This window comes from Poecile atricapillus, chromosome 1 (genome assembly GCF_030490865.1).
Source record: "Poecile atricapillus isolate bPoeAtr1 chromosome 1, bPoeAtr1.hap1, whole genome shotgun sequence".
Classification (NCBI taxonomy): domain Eukaryota; kingdom Metazoa; phylum Chordata; class Aves; order Passeriformes; family Paridae; genus Poecile; species Poecile atricapillus.
The window spans coordinates 125,179,963-125,201,321 of record NC_081249.1 but is presented as its reverse complement, the minus strand read 5'-3'; the positions used below and the strand labels follow the sequence as shown (position 1 = coordinate 125,201,321).

The window sequence follows — 21,359 nt, the reverse complement described above, 5'->3', positions numbered from 1 at the left end:
GTGAATCTCAGTGTCTGCCTGGGCTGAGAACCAAGAGTTCAAGCATGGGTCCATAATCAAACACCTCCATTTTTGCACCTCAGATATTTCATTCCTTGACTGCTTGGGCTAGGAGCTCTATTATATTTGGCTAGAAGCTCCAGTGTGTTGATTTGGGTTTTTTTGTAGAAGGATACTGCATTTTTCTGGCCACATTCCTGCAAACTACTGTAGATGTAAAAACAGTCCTTTAGAGAGGGTGCTGGTGTGTCAGTCTATTTCACCTTATCAAGGTGTATCATTTTTTTTAATCCAAGTTTTTTCCATTCTGTCAAGAACAGAATTTCCATGCTATGCTCACCTTGCCAAGTCATCTATTTATGATATCTAACAACAATATTTTCTATGACTAATTGGTTTAAGCTCACCTAAAGCAAGGTTTTAAAGCAAGATAAATGACGACATTCTACTGTTCAATGGGCTTTTTTCCCTTAGCTCAAAATTATTTTTGCACATGGGCAGTGGCCTGTAAGTTAATTAAACCTTAAGTTTTCTATTATTCTTCACATTACACCATTATCAGAGACTCTCCTGTTTTCCAGGTGCTTGGTATTACCTGTCCCTTGAGAATGGCTCCTGCAGTCCCTGGCCAGGGGCAGAATGCTAATTCTGAATGTCTCCCAGTTTCAGAGCTGGGCTACTGTAAATTTAACAGCAGCATTTTATATTGACAGGACACACAGACCTCAAAACATTCCTACATTACCACTTCTGACAGCAGCACTACTCAGTCAGAGGTCTGAACACATTCACTTCCACTCACAAATGTTTTGAAGAAACACAGTTCTGGTACATCTTCTTTTAAGAGTGTCCCTCACTAAGTACCTCTTCCATGAGCTTTAGATCTTTTTTAGCCCAAATCTAAAGCCAAAAGCATAACTGCTTTCTATTTTTTCAAGGTTGCATTTAAAACAGAAATGTGATTTGGGGGCCCAAGTTGCAGACCATGATCTATCTAAACTACTTGCTGAACTGTGTATTTCGTACAGATCTGAGCACTCATGCAGACATGGAAAGGAACAGGCTGTGCCCACAGGTGACTGTGCTACTCAGCCACAAGTCACCCCAGGGGAAAGGGTAACAAGCAATTTCCAGTGCTCTGCTCATCAGGCATGTAAACTGAGCCTTCTTTAAGGGTGTTTGCTGGCAGGAGTTACAAAGGTGTTAAAAAATTATCTGATAAAAATGTCCATGATGTTAGAAAGCTGAAGAAGCCTTTTTAACAGCTCCTCTATTTTGCATCCTTCCTATAAGGACCGCAGCTGAAAAAGTATCTGAATTACCTACAGTTTTTGTAGCTAATCACATTTTCCCACATTACACCCTAGCACAACACAATTCTTCTATATTGGTGTCACTGAAACCTCTCCTAGCTTTCCCAAATTACAGTGTGAGACTTTGAGGTGTCTGCTAGCAGCTCTGTCCTCTGGAGACACGTAAAAGCAGGAGGAGGAGAGACAAGCTGTGTTACACTGACAGTGCCTCCTACTTCTTGTAAATGCTGCTCACTACAAGCACTGGTGAACTGCAGAGCTAATTCCTGGGAGCTGAAACACTCCTCAAGTTTCCCTGCCAGCCCTGTACAAAGTGGCACAGCTGGAACTGCAGCAGGAATGAAAAGATGGATACATTCTGATTGATAAGCTAGGAAGCAAGATACCTACTCCACAAGCAGCTTCTCAAATAAGTCTCACAGGACGTGCTCTAATTCTCAGTGCAGTCAAGAGGAAACCAGCTCCTGACTTCACAGAGCTGCCTTGAGCCCTTGGAGACCTGGAACCAGTTCCTTTCTCCCATAACAGCATTGCCAGCTCTTGATCTGGCTAACACAGAGAGAAAACCTCCACACTGAGGCTACATAATACCCTGCAAATGGACCTAAAGGGAATAGCCAACAGGTGACTTTCTGAAGTAAGAAGTCCATGACTCTCACAGTTACTCTCTCATTTACGTGCTGTGCAGGTGAGCACGCACAAAGCATTTCTGGGAACAGCTGCTTACGGGGAAACAAAGGCACGGGGCTTTGTCCCAGCAAGGACAACTTCTATTGACACACTACATAAGGTAAAAAAGGTTACTACTGAAGTTACTGTTTTATTATGTTCCAACACCATTCTGTTAGTGCAGAATGTTAAATCAAATTAAAACAATTGAATGATACTTCATGGAATGCTTATAGCCTCAGGCACCTTCACATGAGCTTTAAATTCTGCTAATTTGTTACAAACCACTGAAGTATAGCATACAACATAATTAGAATGCATTTAGTTTGATAATGAGCAAGACAACCTTTACAGTGTTTTTAAATTATAAAAAAAGAAAAACTTTGACAATTTTCACACTTTGAAAGCATAAATCATGCATGGATTTCAGCTCTGCACAAAAGCCTCCCCTGAATCAACAAAACTGAGAAATGGAATCAACAGTTTGAAGGTAAATGACATTACTGCTGATTAATATTACCCTTAGTATTATTATCGCCTAAAAGTGATGCCCTGGATGGCACAGCACAATTTTCTCCCAGGTTTTAGATCCATGTTACGCTGCTAAAATCAGTGTTGTTCCAGAGATACACAGGGAGCAAGTTGCACAGGTCAGAGCTTTGTTTTAGACCACCAAGTACAGCTTTGATTGAGTAAATGACAGAGTGTGTCTTAAATATCCAAGTAATTGTAAATTATAATGATTTCATATCTAAAACTCCCTTGAGATGAACAGAAGGCATGCAGAGCCATCAGCTTAATTTTAAAAAGTTTTGAATTTTTTTTTATAAGAGCAATTAAGAGGAAAAATAATGGGGACACCACAGCAATAGAAAGTCATTTCCTACTCACAGGTGGGCTAATCAGAAACACCTAATACTGAATCCTATATCTAAAATTTTAATAGAAGCACAGGAGACAAATTTCCATCTTGCTAAAAGAGGGACTCCCTGAGCATGGTGGCTTTGGAGATCACACTTGTTCCGCTAATTGGGTTTATTTGATACCTTTTCCACTTAATAAAAGCATCTGTGCTCTATGGAAATGCCCAATCTTTTTCAATATGAATTCCCCAAAGAATCAAAAGTTAGCTTGGCATAATAAATACACTACAAAATGGACTGTGGAGCAATTAACCTGAAATTAAGCAAATAATTACATACACATTTACAAACAGCCACAGGCAGCATCACGCTGTGCTCGTGCTCAGAGTGCAAACCACCAGTAAGGCACATTTCCCTGGAAAGCCCTTACCTGTGCTCTGGATAAAGAGCCAGAGAGCTGCCCACAGAGTCACCTGTTTTAGGGAGAGGTGGGTGGTAAGAACTGCACACACACAAATTCCCTGGAATCAGGCAGTGCTGTGCTGCAGACTGAGGTCACTGCACCTCTCCCTGGGGCTGCTCCCTCTTCTTCGGCCAGGAATTCTGGCTAATCAGCAGGGAAGAAAGGTGTATCGAATCACTACAAGGTGCAGAGGTTTTTTCCTCTTGCCTTCTTCCCTGTCCTTGCCTCTAGGATTCATTCAGGCCTCTGAAAACTTGCCTTGGTCGTATTATTCCCGAATAAAAATCCCACAGTCAAAATGAGCAGCAGTGTCCTACTTCCTTTCTTGCCTGGGTCTTCAGTCAATCCTCAAACTGGAGCAGAAGGAAAGAACTTTTCCAAATCCAGCTAGCAGCAAGTCTTACAATGCCATGCACTCCTACAGTACTTTTTGCAGATCATAACCTAAATATTTTTCTTGCCTTCCTACCTTACCACTGCCTCCAAACAACACTGTTAATCTGTTTTAAGAACCTGCACTTTGCAGACAGCTCATTTAAATATATCATTATTAGAGCACTGTGGGTGAAGGGAAGAGTAGTCAAAAGCCCTGGAGACTCACTGTTTGTACGTATGGGGATGATGCAATTTCTGGATCTAAACAACAATTCAACGAGGAATTACAGGACTCAAGCAACAGTTCATGTGTTAGGAGAACAGGTGCAATCATGATACCTAAAGGGAGGCCAGTATTGATATCAAAACCCCTAGAAGTAGAAAAAAGCTGACAGAGATGTTGTTGACACATTCTATTTTTGCATGGAAATTAAATTGGCAGGAAGGAGGTAGGAACATTTGCATAAATTATCTTTTAGAAGTTCAGTGCCTCCTGCTGTTTAGCGCTTGAAGTTGTTATTTATGACATCCCGTTTCACTGCTAAAAAGATGACCATCAATTTAGAAAGGCTAGCAAGGATCCTAATGCTGGATTTAAGCCCAGTTTCATTGTGACACACAAAGCCCTACTTCAGAATTATATGCAGGTTAAACCACATATAAGATATTCTCAGTGTACTTGAGTCATCAGTTACTGAAGAATCTCTGGAGACCACGTTGTATTGAACTGACTCCTGCAAAGTGTCAGTACATGAGGGATGTGGAAGAACAATCCTACACCTAAATCCTTCCAGTGCCCCAGTGCTCCTTCCACCCCATCATCCCCAGCAGGCCTGTGCATCTGAACATCACCACAAAAGGCACCAGAAAGAGACGTGTGACTGTGTGTGGCTGTGTTTATGTACAGGCACCTCTGAGCCCTGAAAAGCTTAAGCAGCAGATGTTTATTCAGCTGAATTAGTTTGCAGCCCTTTTTCAGCAGCCACCACGTTTTTATTTCCATTCTCACACTCCCAGCCAGAGTAACTCGACAGAGGGTTGGGGAAAAATGGAATTTCAGAGGCAGTGAATCCATTAGTCAGACAGAGATGCCCAGTCTGACACTCCAACTTCACATCTGGGATATCCAAAATCAGCTTTCAGGAAAACAACAAGGTTCTGCCTCATCCTGTTCAAGCCCCAGCTCTCCACAGGTCGGATCTCTCACATCCCACAGCGCTTTCTCTGTTAACAGAAGCTGCCACTCTGCATTGGTCCCAGCAATAAGAACAGAGTGTCCCTTTGTAGAAGTACAAATAAAGAAAGAACTAGAATTTCTGAGGGGTTTCAAGGTTTTTACTCCACCTATACTACAGCAATCTAATTTCTAAGTGACAGAGCTAGGGATCATTTACAGGAATCATCTCTGAAGTGCCAACTGCAACCTCCCCACCACCCATGGACACCAAGTACATGAGAAGTCACAGCTCATAGTTTTGTTTCAAGGTCTTCCAGTCTGGTCAAGGCTAAATAGAAAGAACCCTCAAGCTGACTGCCTCAGAAATAAATCAATGCAGATAATTTACTAATCATTATCAAGAGAATCGATTAGGATAAAGAAACAAACAGTGGAGGTACTACACACACCACACTTGTACTTGCTGGCCACATGTTGCACCTATTCCTCTGCTCTTTTTCCTCCAACAACCATCAGAATAATTATTCTCAAAGAGCATTAACTACAGCTCAAGCTGCAGGCATAATTTACATTTCCTTGAAGACCCAATTATAGGTTATAGGAAACAGCTCTGAAGACAACCTCCCACTCTGCAGTTTCATGTTTATATAACTAAAGCCCTCATTGTTTCACTTGCCTTTTGGATCTGGCAGCCAAGCAGCACAAAGGGCTGAGTGCAGCAGTGCAAAGGGCTGACTGACCTTAAACCCATTTTAGGTTGACTGAATATATAGATTATGAACAGTTTCTCTCTTCAGAATAATCTTTTTACTTCCCTTTTTAGAGGTAAAACATGTGCTTGGTTCTAAGTGGCTCTAATTAAAGCAAAAGGGTGCTCTCCTTCAGAATTAATAGATGATTGCATTGCATCATCTGCCTTAAATGAATGCATCAAAACAAGTTTATTTGGTAACCTGGAGATACCACAGCTCTACCAAGGCAGCTAAACTGCTCCACTGAAAACTAAATTGTGGTTTAGAGAACTCTGTAGATGTATTTTTTGTCTGTTTATCTTTTAAGTAGAGGCTGAACACAAACTAAGGCACTGTGTGCTGACACCTGCAGTCTCCTGAAACCAGTGCTCCACGCTTTCTGTGCCAAAACTTCAGTCTGAAAATGAGCCTAGAGCCAAAGCAGTCCTAGAGCTCAATCCTCTTCCTGAAATAAACCCCCCTGAAGATCTCTCTGACCAACACCTTGCTGACTTTTGGGTGTACCTCACAAACAAGCGTTCACAACTAAGAATCCACTGTTAAATATATATATATATAATCTACCGTACAAGCTAAAGAAAACTGTCTCTTTTCAGCAGGAAATAATAAAATGCAGTAAGTGGACGTCTGTCAATAGTTGAAGCTACATTTACTCTCTTTATCCAATCTGTTTGCATTTCTCTCACACATAACCCTGTTACATTTCTTGGAATTAAGTTAACGCAACACAGGTATGGACAGCTTTTGCCTCATGCAGAGAACATGGGTAGAAATTATGCCACAATTTTCCAGGATTTTTGTTACCCAAGCCAGAGAAATACGAAAGGGCAAAAAAAAATTTAAATTAAATTGCAGAAAGTAATAGCTCAACACACAAGTTCAATATGAAAACATAATACAACTAAATCCACCACTTCACAAAACAATTTACAAAGCTGAGCAACTACTACTAACATTTTACTTTACACGTTGGGCTAATTACACAATTTGGCCACAGAATGTTAAGAATTCCTGGGGTTATATCAGTTAGCAGAAATCTGCAAGGTGTTTCAGTGCCTCTTTTCTGATCTGCCTTGTTCTCAGGGGTCCTAACTGTGACTGAGCACCAATTACCTGTGATTTTTCTTTTGTTTAAGGGAAAAAAAACAAACCAACAAACCCTTTAGCAGAGACAGTCTTGCAAAAACATGAACTTTTCCCAGCAATGCACCTCCACTGGTCCCCATTTGACTACTTTTACTTTGACTAAATCAATTTGTATCTTTGAACATCTTACAGGGAGGAAGATTTGCAGATGTGGGGTAATTTATTTGGGCATCCACCTCCAGTCCAGGGAGGAGGGATAAACACAGGAACCTGATTGAATCTGGTTTTGAATGTATTTAGAACTTCATGAGAAAGACCCAAAAGTGCAAGAATCAACATTGTACCATGAGTGGCAGCTCACACGGGTAGGAGCCTGGGAAAGTCCTCAAATGAGACATTTACACCTCAAGAGATGGGAGAATTGTTCTTTCCCATGGACTAAACAGACTGGAAACATGTAACATGCAGATCTGCAGAGGAGGAGAATGTGGATTCTCTGTTACAGGAAGACAAGGAATAAAAAATAGGGAAGCAACACTGGCCTGCAAAAAAAGGAAAAGAAAAAAAGAAACAGAATAGAAAGACTGAGAAGCTTAAAGCTCCCTTCGTCGAAAAAGCATATGTAGGAGACAAATTCACAAAGATAGGTTCCTTCTTCCACTCAAATTACTCCCAAACTCTCAGTTCTCACAGCTATAGATAAATTCTGATGGCTGGGCAGCTTTTCCATAGGAGCTCTGGCTGCTACCTCAAGGAATTTTTTTCATGAGTCATCTCAAACACACAGGAATAAAAGTTCCAACACCAACCCCCACCAAATGTCAGGATCACTCACCTCCAGCTTCTCAGCAAACCAATACAAAACAACAAACTAGAAAAGAGTTTTATGTTAGCAGAGTACTACTTCTAGTAAAGCATACAGAAACCTACACATTCAAATAGTCTTTTTGTGACAAATGTCAGAATGACTTCACTTACAAATACATTCATTTTTTCCATCCTTACATTTTTCTTGAGGAGTTCATAGTAAAGAACACATTTTCTTACAGGCAATATTTTACATTTACTCTGCTATAATGGTCTGGCACTTCACTTCCATTTTATCACCGGCACCTGCCTATGATCAAACTTAAAAATTACACGGAAAACTGGACTTGTACTGCCCATAACTCAGCAATCACTGCAGAAAAGACAAGCAAAATTTAATATCATGCCATCAGAAGAGTTCAAAAATTTATCCTGCTTGACTGATGGTAGCTGCAATTTCAGTCATTGGCTTAATTAAGAGACACAGATGTTTTGGTTTTGCTGCTTTCCTTGCTCATAGATTAACTGAGTCTCTGCACCTGGTGTCTCACTTCATTTACTGGGTCATCACTGCTCATTATTTATTTTCTCTTTTATTATTCTCCATTATATATAATAATATATTCTCTATTATTTCTTGCTCTTTCCCACAGAACTTCCCCATCCACACAAAAATGAAGAAGTAGACAGAGAAACTTCAGGAATACAGAAATAAACTAGTATTTATTCCATTTTGCTACAGACAAGTAGTTCCTGGTCCACTTTGAAGAAATATCTAATATTTTAACAACTCATAAGAACCTGTAGCTGCACTTCATCCAAGACCAGCAAGTGGTAGAAATTCACTTTTCCACTGGGTAAACAGAAAGAATGAGGAGAGGAATGGCTGAGATGTCAAAAGAAGATACATAAAAAGTAATGGAGTGCTTTTTTCAACAGTATTTGATTACAGAGAGGTCCCTCAGACTTCAGGCCTACTATGACCAAGCATTAAAATTTAAAGGAGACATTACCTGCAATGATGCCTTGTTCTCTCCTACCTTCATATCTTTTTCTGTCTGTACCCTACACATGAATAGCCTTTTTCTTTGCCTTTTCCTTTAGCTCTTGTGTTTTGCTAGCCTTCCAACAGTGACCTCTTTGCACTGATTCCATTTGTTCTCAAACCTGAACTAGTCTAGTTTATGTCACCTCGTCAATTCTGATCACCCTCACCTCAGGGAAGGTATCTTCTCTTCCTACATGTTTCTAAAATCTGCTACAGAAGAGATAATAAATGATTCCTCCTACTCAACTAAGGTTCAAAGCCTGTGAAAATACAAGTTATCTATATGCCTTTGCTCCTCTAATAAATTAGTAATGAATCTGGAATGTTTCCCCACAGCAATTAAGACTCATTCAGTTAAAATTACTATATTCTGTCATCTAGGTTTTATTAAAAAAAAATAAAGTCATACATTTTCTATTAACATCACAACCAAAAACTGTACAAATAACTCCAAGATTTCAAAAGACACAGCCAAAAAATGCTTCTTACCCTCAGTACTTAGCTTGTTAGGGTGAGTTACAGCCACAAGGGTTAAGGTAGAGAGAAACAACACAGTGAGATAAGAGTTTCAGTGCACCAGAATTCACATATGTAGTAATAATTATTATTACCTCTGTTGGAAACAAAGAACTGGGTGTTTTTGTGTTGCTGTTGAGGAGGCACTGAAGGAGAGGGTGAAGGAAAAATAAAACTATCACCACAGCCATAGAAAGGTCCAGCATATCAAAAACATTGCAAAAAAAATTTTGTTCTGGAAGCTATCATGTAGCCCTTATTTATTAAGCTAAGAAAATCAAATATTCATAATGTCAACTTGGTAAGTGAAACATTCATCCCATTCTGAAAAAGATGTTAAAATGTTGCCTGACTGTGTCCTTTCTCTTCAAAGCACTGCTGTTGGATGAAAAAGGTAATGAAGGTGGCTTGTTCCCAATCCACTCTGCTCACACAAACCTCTACTCTCCCAGTTCCTCAATTTAAAGTAGTGCTGTGGAAGAATGTACTTCAAAATGTACTTCCCAGTCCATCTCCTTTTATAATACTGTATTGCAAAGAGCATAAACCAGAGATTATAAATTACCTTCATAGAGAACTTCATACTCAGTGGGAATACAGCTGTATCCTTGAATCAAATCCGGAAGGCAGTCCTTACAGAAGGAATGGAGGCAGGGGAGCATTCTGGGCTCCCTCCTCCGCAGCTCCCATTTGCACACCAAACAATTCCTCAACAGATCCAGGGTCTCCATTCCTGCTGGCTGAAGGCTGGCCCCAAAAACACGAAGAGTCACAAAATGGCTCATGACAAGCCCTGCACTTCACAGAACATTTGATCGCTCGAGCGCAAACCAGGGGACAACACGGGATGCACGATCAAATAAACAACATTCACGTAGCGCCTGCGAAAAAAAGAAGTTCCTTGCAGCTGAAAATCACATACCTGCTTTACAGAGGAGAATATCTTTGCAGATTGCTGTGCCAGAAAGCGTGGTTTAGGGTTTACAAACCACGATCCCACTATCTCTCTAGTATTTGCAACTTCTGTGAAAACTGAACTAATCTGTTCTATCAATCTACTTACAAAGCTGAATTGTCACATGCTGTACATTTCCTGCTAGAAGCACTGAAACTGTGCAATTAAAATTATGAGATTCTCTGACTGCTTTTACAATTTAACTCAAATATTTTACAGTTTTCAGGTAAAGAAAATAATACCCATACATCCATTATTTCAGCAATGCATGTTAGAAAGCTGCCTTGAAAAATGTACAGCATTTTCTGACAATCTTCTTTATAGAAAATGTGCTTTGCTGTAATCAAATTTTAGCTATCAAGATGATCACAGATAAGATTATAGACCAAACCTGAGCTTCCTGGTGTTCCTCCCACCAGCCTAAGCTCCCCAAGGTCAGCTGAGAGTTTTGCAGGTCATGTCTCATTCTCAGTTCTCAGATTGTCAGAGATGTTGATCAGATACAGACTGCAAAGGGCAACTCCTGCAAGTTGTATCAGAGGATAAAAAGCAGATAAAGCCTCATTTCCTCTGGAGTCACTCTTGTAGTTGATCCAACCTCCAGAGACCAGAGTCCCATGTAGCTGCTGAATGCCCTGGCATGGTGGCCTTGCTACCAGCTGGATGTAATTGAATCTTCAGATTTCTTCAGCACAGAAGAGCAGCAGCTCTAATCATAGGGCTATCAATTCTGAGAGATTCTGTCTTCTGGTAGATTCCAATGGAAATGGTTAGTAAACAGATCTGGCTTGGGTTTTTATTCCACGATGCAAAACAATTATGAATGTCTCAGAAATTAACAACCAGTAGCTTTTTAAAGCACTGCATCCTGAAGTCATCAGTATTTAAAATATTTTAGAAGGAAAATGGACCCAATGGACCCTCTGTTAAGGTTTGCATCCTATTTCATTCCCAAAATCCATTCAACTAGGTAGATACCCACCAACTTGACTGACAAATTACTTAGATCAATTCAAACCTGCCACTAAAACTTCAGATTCCAATTCCAAAACCAGAGGTCTCTTTGGAAATGAGCTGTGCCAGCTGTACCTGTGGTTTAATTAACATTTTATCAGTGCCTGTAACACGAGCTCACTTTTTACAGTGCATCTTCATCAACCATCTATCTATCAGAGGCGAGTGTCACTGAAGCAGCAGCCTCTCAGCTCACTTCATCTCTGTCATTTCTTGCAGGTCCTGTTGCTAAGACAAAGTTGCACCTACAAAAACATGTCATGTCTGCAGTAGGAAGTTGAGGTCTTAAACCACCACACTGTTGACACAGAGAAACCACAGCCCAAAGCATCCATGCACAGAGAATCAGTGCAAACAAAGCCCAATACTGGGAAATGCTCCGTCACCTCAGAAGCCAAATCTGGGCCTGGATGAGCAGAAGCAGGTTACTGTAAATTTCAATTTACGCCTTTTGATCAAGGTACAAAACTGAGAATTTTTTGGGTAGGAAGGGTAAGAGTGAAAAACACGTGTTTAAAATTTTGTTCTGGGGCAGGTATGCAAAGTAGTAGTCAGGCAGCTGGAGGAGGAGCAGGCTGAAGTATACGATGAGCTACAAGAAAGAGAACCCAGGGAATTACAGGCCTGACTTTGATGCTGGGGAAAGTCACGGTGCAGATCATCTTGAGCACCCTCAAGAGGCACTTGTACAAGAACCAGGGCATCAGACTCAGTCAGTGTGGGTTTATGGAAGGGAGGTCCTGCCTGACCAACCTCATCTCCTTCTCTGACAAGGTGACCACTTGGGGGAATGGCTGCAGCTGTGTCTGTCTGCCTGGTCTGCAGCACAGCCTTGGATACCATTTCCCCCACGTTCTCCTGGAGAAACTGGCTGCTCATGGCCTGGAGGGGTGCACTGCTCACTGGATAAAGAACTGGCTGGATAGCTGGGGCCAGAGAGTGGTGGATGGAGCTACACCCAGCATCACAGGTTAGCAAGCAGCAGTGCCAGCAGCCAGTGAGAGACAGTTCCTAAATTCCTCTGCATTTTGGAACAAACTGTACATTTATGTCATAGCTCTTCACAAGCAGCAGTACCACTGGCTAAGATGAACTATTTTATAAATGGAATGCACATCAACCTCACCCTAAATGCCCTCTAAATTTAACTGTTGCCAAACACCAGGTTAGAAGTTGATTAACGAGGATTCTATCACACATACTAGAAGGCAATTTGCATCAACTTCAGCAGCGAGCATAAAATAAGTGAGTGTTTATAGGCGTCTGGTCTGACACTTGAGAACCAGCTCACTGGCTTTAGTTATTTCATTTTTTACCATTAAATCCCACTTTGGCCTGCAGGGTCAAGCCATGCAGGCACCAGAAGTTCGAATTTGATGTTACAAGCGAGCAAGGATCATCTCAGGTAGTCATTTTAAACCTAATACATCAGAACTTCACACAGAGCAGTTCTAGAGCTGTGCCACTGCTTTGCCAGCTGTAGGAAGGTTGAGAACAGCTGGCACCAACTCTGTTCCACAGGTGGGAACTGCAGGAATTGCATACCCAGCCTGGGGAGAGCAGGGATTGCAAATGTTAATTAACAGTTACTGGTACAACACTGTCACTTTGCTGTTCCACTCCCAAAGGCCAAGGCACCATGCCCACAGATTTCCCCTGAATATCATTTTAGTACTCAAGAATCCCCATCAAAAGCACACCAAGTCTCTTTTCAGACAGCTGTACAAAGGGTCACTAACAAAAGAGCAGCACAAATACAGAACTTAATTTTGCCACCCTATAAAGACAAAACAATAAAGAATCTGCACGTGGCAGATACTGAACACTGTAGTCAGGCAACTTCAAACTGAAGTGAGAAGCAGTCAAACCACTGATCAAAAATTATGCAGGTAAGATTGAAGTGTGAACTGTGTCTGGACAAGCCAGGAAAGAAAAATCACAACAACCCAAACTTCTGTAAATCAGTTCATTTTATGCATTGTTTATTCAAAAAATTTGAATAAAACAAAAGCTTTTATGCCACAAGCACACAGGCACCACCAACTTCTTTGATCTTCTCCTCTGCTCTCCTACTGAAGAACTTCGCTTTCACAATGACAGGCTGCTTGGGCAGCTTCCCCTTGCCCAGCACTTTGTAGTAGCCCTAGAAAGATTTAAAATAGAAGTTCAGTGTTTGCAATCAGCTTGCAGGCTCCTACATTGAGGCCTGTTAGCACACACCAGTTAAAAACAAAACGATGATCACCATCACCTCATCCAGTCAATTCATTACATTAAAAGGACAATCATGACATGAAAACAATTAACAAAACAGCTGCTGAAGTCACTGGAAGTGAGAAGTGGGCCCTAAGTGGCCAACAGGGGAAGCAGAACTTCAGCACCTGGCAGAGCAGTGTCTCTGATTCGGTGGCTGGCTGAGACACAGGACATCACAGCCAGTGAATATGGATCAGATGTTTCTGTCCGAGAACTATAGCACACCAAGACAACCAAACATGTGGAGATGTGACTCTAGTCTCGAGGGTGGACAGGTGACAGTGTGAGACCGGTTCCACCACGGTTTTGTTCCTTCAGGACCACTTCAAACACGCCATCTTTCACCACCTACCCAAAGGAGGGCTCTGGCTGTCCACAAACACACACCAGTACCAGAAAAGTTCTTAACAGGGAAAAATGTAACAGCCAAAGTGCTCCTGTAACTACTCACAGCCTGGTGAACCTCTCAGCCCTGGAGCTTATTTGCAGTTCAGCATTTCCCCAGTGGGACAGGCCCAGCTCAGGCACCCACAGGACAGCGGGAATGCCGGGACTGAGTCCGAGCAGGAACTTACCGAGCGCACAACATCAATGACCGGGGCCAGTCCAGCCTCGTTCTTGGCGTAGTTGAGCCTCGTCTGTTCGCTGACCAGCGTCCACAGCTTGTCCAAGTTGACAGTGGGACAGAACTTCTGGTTTCTTTTCAAGTGATAGTGTCTCATGCCTACTTTCCCAAAGTAACCAGGGTGACTGTGGAAGAAACACATTCTGCATTAGATCACATTTTTAATTCACCCTGAACAAGCAGAACACTGAAACAAGCATCTTACTAAATCAAAGTAGCCAAAATGTCACATTACACCTTTTTTCCTATTAATATAAGTACAATTTAGGTGTAATAACGATTAGTATCCAAACCAAGGAAAAATTACTTTCTCTGTAAGTGTTTCTTCCCGCTCAAACTCAGAGCTCAATCCCCCTCACTGCTTGAGTCTGTATTTCCAGGGTAGTCCCACCTCCATGGACGCAGGGAGGGCTCCCTGCCTGGGAAGTTTTGGCACTGCTGTCACTAACCCGGTGACTGGCTGAGCCAGGAAGGGCACAGCCAGTGAATAGAGATTAGTGGTTCCTGTCCGAGGACTCCAGCACACCAGGACCACGGGCAGGGCCCAGATGTGACTCTATAGTCTCGGGAATCAGCACCTCTCACCTTTACCTGATGCAGCCAACAGGACGCAGTTTGCATTTAACATCACATTCTGAATTTGCTCTGTGTGCACTGTTAAGCAGGGACCACACAGTAACAGGCAAATTTGATCAACTTTACCCAATGCTGCACTAAACTGCAAGATGCCAGGTGAAAAGGCCTTTGATTTTAGGGTAAGTGGAGACATGAGCGGTTATAATGCTACTTCCCATTAAAGGACAAAAACACGTAGGATTGCAGGAAACTTTGTTTATTCACATCTAAAAGTCAGTTGCTTCTACCTCAGGACCATGCACGTTGATAGTAAATATTTAAAACGTTAGCTTACTATTTATCAAAGTTAATCCTGTGATGGTGCAAACCACCAGCATTACCACGTCCTCCAGGATGCTTCCTGTGTTTGCCTGAGAAAAAAAGTTTTAAGCTTGTTACATTAATATTACACATAATACTTACAGATACTTTCAATGTCAACTTAAAACTAACTATTTTATCTTGTGTTGTGACAAAACTGAAATGACTAGAGTTGAAAGGAAGACTGCATTGCCCTGTAAGTTTAAAATATCGCTTACCCAGTACTGAGCAGTAAGCAATGCTGAAGTTATAAATCCAGCTGGTGTAAAACGTGCAAGACTTAATCAGCCCATCTCCGTGGCAGCTGCCCCCGCACGCTGCGGCCTCCCCCACTGCTCGCTACTTCCCACGGAGCCGGCGGGCCTCTGCAGCCACAGCCCCGTTTTTCTGGGATCCGGAAAGAGCAGCAGCATCCCCTCAGCGCTGGGGAAGCCCCGGCGGGGCCGCGCCACCGAAGGCCCAGAGCCCCCGCGGCCGCCTCTCCACTCACCCACGCGGCCGTGGCCATGGCTGACGTGTCCTCTCAGCTTTCGGGTCTTCCTTAGCCTGGAGGGCTGCGGGGAAGGGGGAGAGCAGCCGTGAGCGAGGCGGGCAGCGAGCGCCAGAACCCCGCGCCCGCCCCGGGGCCCAAGCAGCCGGGCGCCATGGCGGACCGGCCTCCCCGCACCGCTCCCGCCCGCCGCGGGCTCGGAGACGCGCCTCCCCACCACCCTCCGTTACTCCGCAGTCCCGTCCCGCCGCGGGTGCGAGGGGCGGCGGCGGCCGCGGGGCCCCGGTCCGCTCCGGTCCGGTCCGGTCCGGTCCCGTCCCATCTCATCCCGTCCCGTCCCATCCCAGCCCGGACGCAGCTCCCACCATCTTGCCGGCGTGCGCGAGGGAGAGAAAGGGCGCGGCTCTCGCGAGAGCGGGCAAAGGCGTGGGGGCGGGGCTGAGATCTCGCGAGGTTTCGCTGAGGCGGGAGCGGCGCGCGGGGCTCTGAGGGACGGCGCCGGCGCCTGCCCAGTCCGCAGCCGGGCAGAGCTCACTGCCTGTTCCCGCCACGGAAATGCAGCATTTTGACCAGAATTTAGGAAAATTTGCAAGTTTGGTCACTTTATTAAACAGCCATAACAGTGGGAAAATGAACACTACGTCCTTAAACACAATTATTTGCCACACTGAAGTGTGAATTCCTGGAGTGTTACTGTTTCTTAAGCTTGGTTTCTACGGGGTTTTTAAAATTGATTTTATACTGTTATGATTTTAAACAAAACTTCACCAATTTTAAACACAGGCCTCAGCACTGGATTTATTGATTTATTTATTAATCTTCCTGGTGCACTTAAACTGTTCCCTGCTCAGTAACACCGTTAGTTTAATTTAGAAGGGAAAATAACGTACTCCTTGGTTTTTGTTCATCTGATCCTGTAGAACACAGACTTTCAGAGAATACAAGGATTGTTTCACACATCTGTTATCTGAGGATCAAAAAGGCACCCACGGATTTTTTGGGCCTTGATCTCACCTTGTCCTGTAGTATCCTCTGATTCACATTACAAAAGCAGGAACATGTTGACAGATAACATTTAAAAGCTTTCTCCTTTAATTTTTAAAAGTGCAAGTGGAGGAAAGCAGCTTTGGCACAGGAGATGGGTTTTACAGCACCACAATCTCATACATCGGCATTCTGCAGCTTTGTCTTGCCTTTGCAGTAAGTCCATAGCACGTCCTGATAAAGTTTTATCCATCATTTTCTTAAGAGGAATTATGTATTTCCCCCTACATTTACTAGCAGATGTTGTTTATAAAAAGGCCAGAAGCCACCTGTACAAGTGATGTTATTCTTCCACTCTCAAGGATTAATTACATCTAAGAATCATTCTGCAACTTGGAGGGTATTACGGAGTAAGGAGTAAAACTAATGGAAATTATCAGTTGTGGCGACATTTCCTCTGAATCAAAAAGCACCTGGTATTTTACAGACATTTCACGTGCACTTAAGAAACTTTTGTGTATTCTGAGTGTGAGGGAGGTAATTGAAAAAGGAAACTACTTCACCTTTTTAGTGAATAGCCCCTCGAATTTGCTCTATGAGGCTGATAGCAAACCAGAACCACTGTCAGGTTAGGAACTGCGCAAGCCTCAAGGCCCATCTAACTACAGCAATCACACTGCAAATGACTAAAACCAGAGTGTGGTGGGTTTCCTTTAAAGGTAAGAGACTTTAGCTAATTTTCATTCTCTGTCAGAGTTGCAACATATTGAAGCATTTTATTATTTTTTTTTAATATTTTCTTCTTCAGACTATGGGAAAACTTCTAGAACCTCAACAGGAGTTCTGTTTCGAGATCAAGGAAGAATTGAGCACCACGCACAGCACTAAGCCAATTGAAAATACCAGAGGTCAGAAGCAGTATCTATGATACAATGATAAAATAATTCACTGCTAACCCATGAAAACATGTTTTAACAGATGCTTCTGTTAGGATAAATTTTTTTAAAGAGGGGTATAAAATGCCTTGTCTTAGCCCTGGTGAAAAACACTGAAGAAACCCCAAAATACATCTTGTGAAATAGCAAACCTACCAAAAGACAGGTTTGTAATAACCACTTTACATTTTAATTACAAATTCATTAAAAAATCACAGGCAAGGTGCTGGGTTTGTACCTGCTCCACATGAGGAAGTGCAGAGGTCTGCAATGAATATAAACAAAGAGGTCTATTTACAGAGTTTATTAGGATCCATACATACATACATTAGGAAAGGCTGTACTGTACCTACTCGCTGCAGCTTGCATGTCAGAGAGCTGAGATCCCCCCAGGCTTAGCAGTCTTAGTGCAGAATGGGTTACAAGGAGTTTACTGACCAGAGTTCAAACCAAGTGGAGGTTTTGTAATGTGAACCAAGTACCTTATTATCAAGTCGCTTTGTTATTTCTCCTTTAAAATTAATTCCAAGGAAATAGACAAGCGCCTGTGCCTCACGAGAGCAGCCCCGTGTGTACAACCTCTCCCACGTACCTGAGCTCATTCACCCCGCAGTGTTCAGCCATCAAACATCCCTTGAAGTCAGTGGTTCTGCCGAGACAGTCGGCTGCACATCATCAGCTACTCGTTCCTGCACCAAGCATAACTCAACTCATACTAAAGAAAAAAACAAGCCCCTGGTATTCTCAGGAATATACAAATATTTACCACAGTTTTCTCGCTCATTACAAAATCAGTTACAAAAGCTTACAGCACATTATGTACAAACTCTACCCAAGTACACAGAGGAGCCATCACTGACACAGCATCGGTCATTGCCCGGAGCTGCTGTCAGCTTGCTCTGCCCTCCTCCCGCTCCACGCTCCAACGCCGCAGGTGTCTCGCACAGAGCCATGAACAGGCTTGGGGCTGGTGTTCCAGCAGGAAGGAGCTAGTTCTTCTTGTGAAGGAACTTCATTTTGTTACCTAAAGGAAGCACACCGTCAGTCTCTAGCAGATATCAGAAGTCAATCAAAAGTGACAGCAAATGGGTCTAACTTGTAATTGCTGTGGGATAACTCTTCCACTCAGCACCAGCAGGGAGAGCTGAGTTACAGAGCACCGCCTGCTCCGACACCTTCCTGTTCCGCTCCTCGATTATGGCTTGCTTCCCCCACCCCCAAGTGAAAATGAAAGTGTTAACAAGGACTATAATATAATTTAATTGGTTTTATCACCTTTAACTATGTTTTCATGGTTTTCTTCTGTGTAATTCCCATCACTCTGAAACCGCTTGACTACCTCATCCCACCTCAGGTACGGATTTTTCAAATAAAAAAAAAAACAAACAAAACACAACCAAAACCCACCACCACCTGAAATGAAAACATATATCAGAAATACTTCTAAAGATTTTCCTCACCGAGGCCTCGCAGGAACTTGTTTACTCCACTCTGTTCCGTGTCCGGCAGCTCTTCCAAATACTGTTCCACCCTCTGCTCGAAGAGCCCTGTGGCGGGCAGAGACGGGGACCGGGGTGAGCCGTGTCCCACTGATCCCGCATCCCGCGGGCACGGCCCCGACTCCCGGCCCCGGCAGCCTCGGCTCACGGTGACCTTCCGGTAAACCGGGCCGCATTTTAGGGACGCGTTTCCGCTTTCCCGGTGAGCGCAGGGGGATGGACATCGCCGCGATCCGCGGGACCCGAGCGCTACAGAAACCCGCGCAGCAGGGGAGACACCCACCCTTACCTTTAGCCCTGCATTTCCTCAGCTCTCTGTCCTGGATGAAGCCAGCGAACATTTGGGATTCCATGAAAACTTCCAAGAAGCGGCGGATACTCTTGGAGGCCACAGATTTACGGAAAGCCTCCCTTTGGAAGGCACGCTCTCCTTTTTCATTCTGGGTTAGGAACAGGGAATAATGGCCAACTGTCTCCACAAAGAATCGGATAAAAACCTCAGACACTAATCCATTCAGGGTGTTACATTCTGCAAAATAAGGCGGCAATAAGACACCAAAATCAGCTGCTACCAGAGCTGTCAGCATTACCCCCACAGGGCCAGGCTGTTCATCTCCCGGTTCCCTGATGCCGTGCTAACAACTGGCAGGAGTTGCAGCGGCTCCCTGCACACCTGGATGCACATGGAGAGGGTGACAGCGCCATAACCACGGGTGCCAGTCTGCAGAAGTGGTGTTCCTTGACCAAGAGTCAGCGAGAATTACAAATCCTCAGGAAACAGCTCAGAAAATTAAACATTTGATGGATGTTTCATCAAAATCAAACCTCCTATTTTCACTCTTCAGCAAACTCTTTTCACAAAATTCTGAATAACTCAGCATTAAAATATTTCTCCCTGAGGATAATAAGCCTGTACCAAAAACTGATCAAAAAGGGTCTGTTGTAGAATTTGGGTTTTCACAATTTCTGAGATTTTAAAATAGTCTTATATATGTAATATATATGACTAGAAATAAATTTTAAAAACTGAATAGGGGCCTGTTTCATACCTTTTAACCACAGGAATCTCAATTCACCCTGGGCTCTTTTTATCACTGATGAAGAGAAATATGAACCTTCAGATACAACCCAACCCATCTTGGACTAAAATTCTTTTCTGGTTGTACCTGCTTCTCTCCCCTGAAAATACCAAATGCCAAGAGCAACTCCAAACTCAGACACACCCCTAAGCCTGGAGAATTATCTGGATTGAGTTAGGGCCAATTTAACTGCAAACTTCTGCTTGAGCAAAGGTTCAGAGGGACCCACAGGAGTCCATGTCATTTACAAAGAAATTAAAAGAAATCATGGGTGAGGTATCACTGTGGGTTGATGTCGTCAGTCTCATTCCCCGAGTGCTCAGAGACAATCTTTGATGTCACTGAAGGTATTTGAGAGCTCAGGTCCCATCTTTGTTTCTCCTGCATGGAAAGTCACAATTCTACCTACGTTTGTTTATTACACAAGTCCCTGTTTCCAAATGAACTTACCATCATCTGAATCACTATCTGAATCCTGATTTATCAGTTCATTCTTTCTCTCCAGAGCCTGCTCCAGAGCAGCTTGCAATTTTCTAGGTAATAGTGTGTCTTCATCATCCATCTGATAGGAGAGGGAAAAAAAATCTTTAAACCACAATAATCTATGCAGGAACTACAGCAAATACTTTCAGAAGGTTTAGAAATCAAATGAAAAATATTTGTATCTGCTACTGTCATGGCTACATAAATAAAAGAATGAGAATCTATGTGCAACTAACAAATACTTCTAAACAAAATTTCTTGTCGCTCTTAATAAGATTAAAGTCAGGAATGATAATCCAAAGAGCAGGTAAACACAGAAATGTGGAATCAGTTCTTTACATGACAAAGAGTCCAAATAGTTATTTTTAACTAAACATACATCATGTGAAGCCTTGCTAGGTGTACACACAGCTGCTGTAGTTGGTTTTAAGCAGCTCCTTGGGTCCTTGGCAATGGTTTTTACTGTTTTGTAGTCTATCTAGTTATCTGGGTCTTGCCCCTGTTGCTCTCTTCATCCTATTTTATGCTTGTTCAGCAGAAGCCAAGTAGGCACAGGAGCCTTGGCTCTGCAGCCACTGTTCACCAGCCAGGGAATTAAACACAAGTTTCCTCATCTAACCTGCAGATTGTTGGCTTGAAATTATTTAGTGCCACATGACTGTCAGGAGATGGTGATCCCTCATCTCCTTGTTTACAAGGCTCCTGCTTTTCTCATAACATTAAACTATTCTCCACCTTTGTGCTCGCAGTCGGGAATTTTCTTTGCTATTTTTGTCCTTTTCACCTCCAACAGTGAGTTTTCTTGCTAAGGTGATGTTACTATCTTTGGATGTTTTCTTTCCACTGTGAATACAGTTCTTGATTCCTTCTGCCAGTCACAGCCTCAATCCCTTCTGCATGTCTGAGAAGTTCTTATTTGCAGGTGGAACAGAAAATGAGAACTTTTTTTTTCCCCTCATTGCTTTCCCTCTGCACACTCAATTCCTGCCAAATCCCTCTGATTAAAGAAACCAAATCATCCTAGAGGAGTAAAC

General features: G+C 42.9%; 3 protein-coding genes and 2 non-coding genes across 7 annotated transcripts in view; all 5 read right to left on the bottom strand.

The window, feature by feature from the left end:
• Positions 1-9,860, bottom strand: part of TRIM66 (tripartite motif containing 66) — a 44,667-nt gene extending 34,807 nt beyond the window's left edge. The window contains exon 1 of the mRNA XM_058855858.1: positions 9,635-9,860. Within this exon, the coding sequence (XP_058711841.1) occupies positions 9,635-9,854 (220 nt within the window). The 5' untranslated portion in view covers positions 9,855-9,860. The remainder of the gene's footprint in view (positions 1-9,634) is intronic.
• A 3,130-nt stretch (positions 9,861-12,990) lies between these two features.
• Positions 12,991-15,799, bottom strand: RPL27A (ribosomal protein L27a). The gene is made up of 5 exons (XM_058837122.1): positions 15,711-15,799; positions 15,346-15,409; positions 14,830-14,905; positions 13,870-14,044; positions 12,991-13,181 (listed from the first exon to the last, which is right to left on the bottom strand). The coding sequence occupies exons 1-5, from the start codon at positions 15,711-15,713 to the stop codon at positions 13,053-13,055; spliced, it is 447 nt and encodes a 148-aa protein (XP_058693105.1). The 5' UTR covers positions 15,714-15,799; the 3' UTR covers positions 12,991-13,052.
• Positions 13,429-13,560, bottom strand: LOC131575015 (small nucleolar RNA SNORA3/SNORA45 family). Its single transcript, XR_009276662.1, has one exon. It is a non-coding gene; the product is annotated as a small nucleolar RNA SNORA3/SNORA45 family (small nucleolar RNA).
• Positions 14,356-14,488, bottom strand: LOC131575013 (small nucleolar RNA SNORA3/SNORA45 family). Its single transcript, XR_009276661.1, has one exon. It is a non-coding gene; the product is annotated as a small nucleolar RNA SNORA3/SNORA45 family (small nucleolar RNA).
• A 1,754-nt stretch (positions 15,800-17,553) lies between the features above and the next one.
• The window catches only part of DENND2B (DENN domain containing 2B), a 150,492-nt gene continuing 146,686 nt past the window's right edge, over positions 17,554-21,359 (bottom strand). For all 3 annotated transcript variants that reach the window (XM_058837103.1, XM_058837093.1, XM_058837110.1), the window contains 4 exons: positions 20,293-20,404; positions 19,053-19,292; positions 18,725-18,811; positions 17,554-18,288 (listed from right to left, as the gene is read on the bottom strand). In XM_058837103.1, coding sequence (XP_058693086.1) covers positions 18,254-18,288; positions 18,725-18,811; positions 19,053-19,292; positions 20,293-20,404 — 474 coding nt within the window. In that variant the 3' untranslated portion in view covers positions 17,554-18,253. The remainder of the gene's footprint in view (positions 18,289-18,724; positions 18,812-19,052; positions 19,293-20,292; positions 20,405-21,359) is intronic.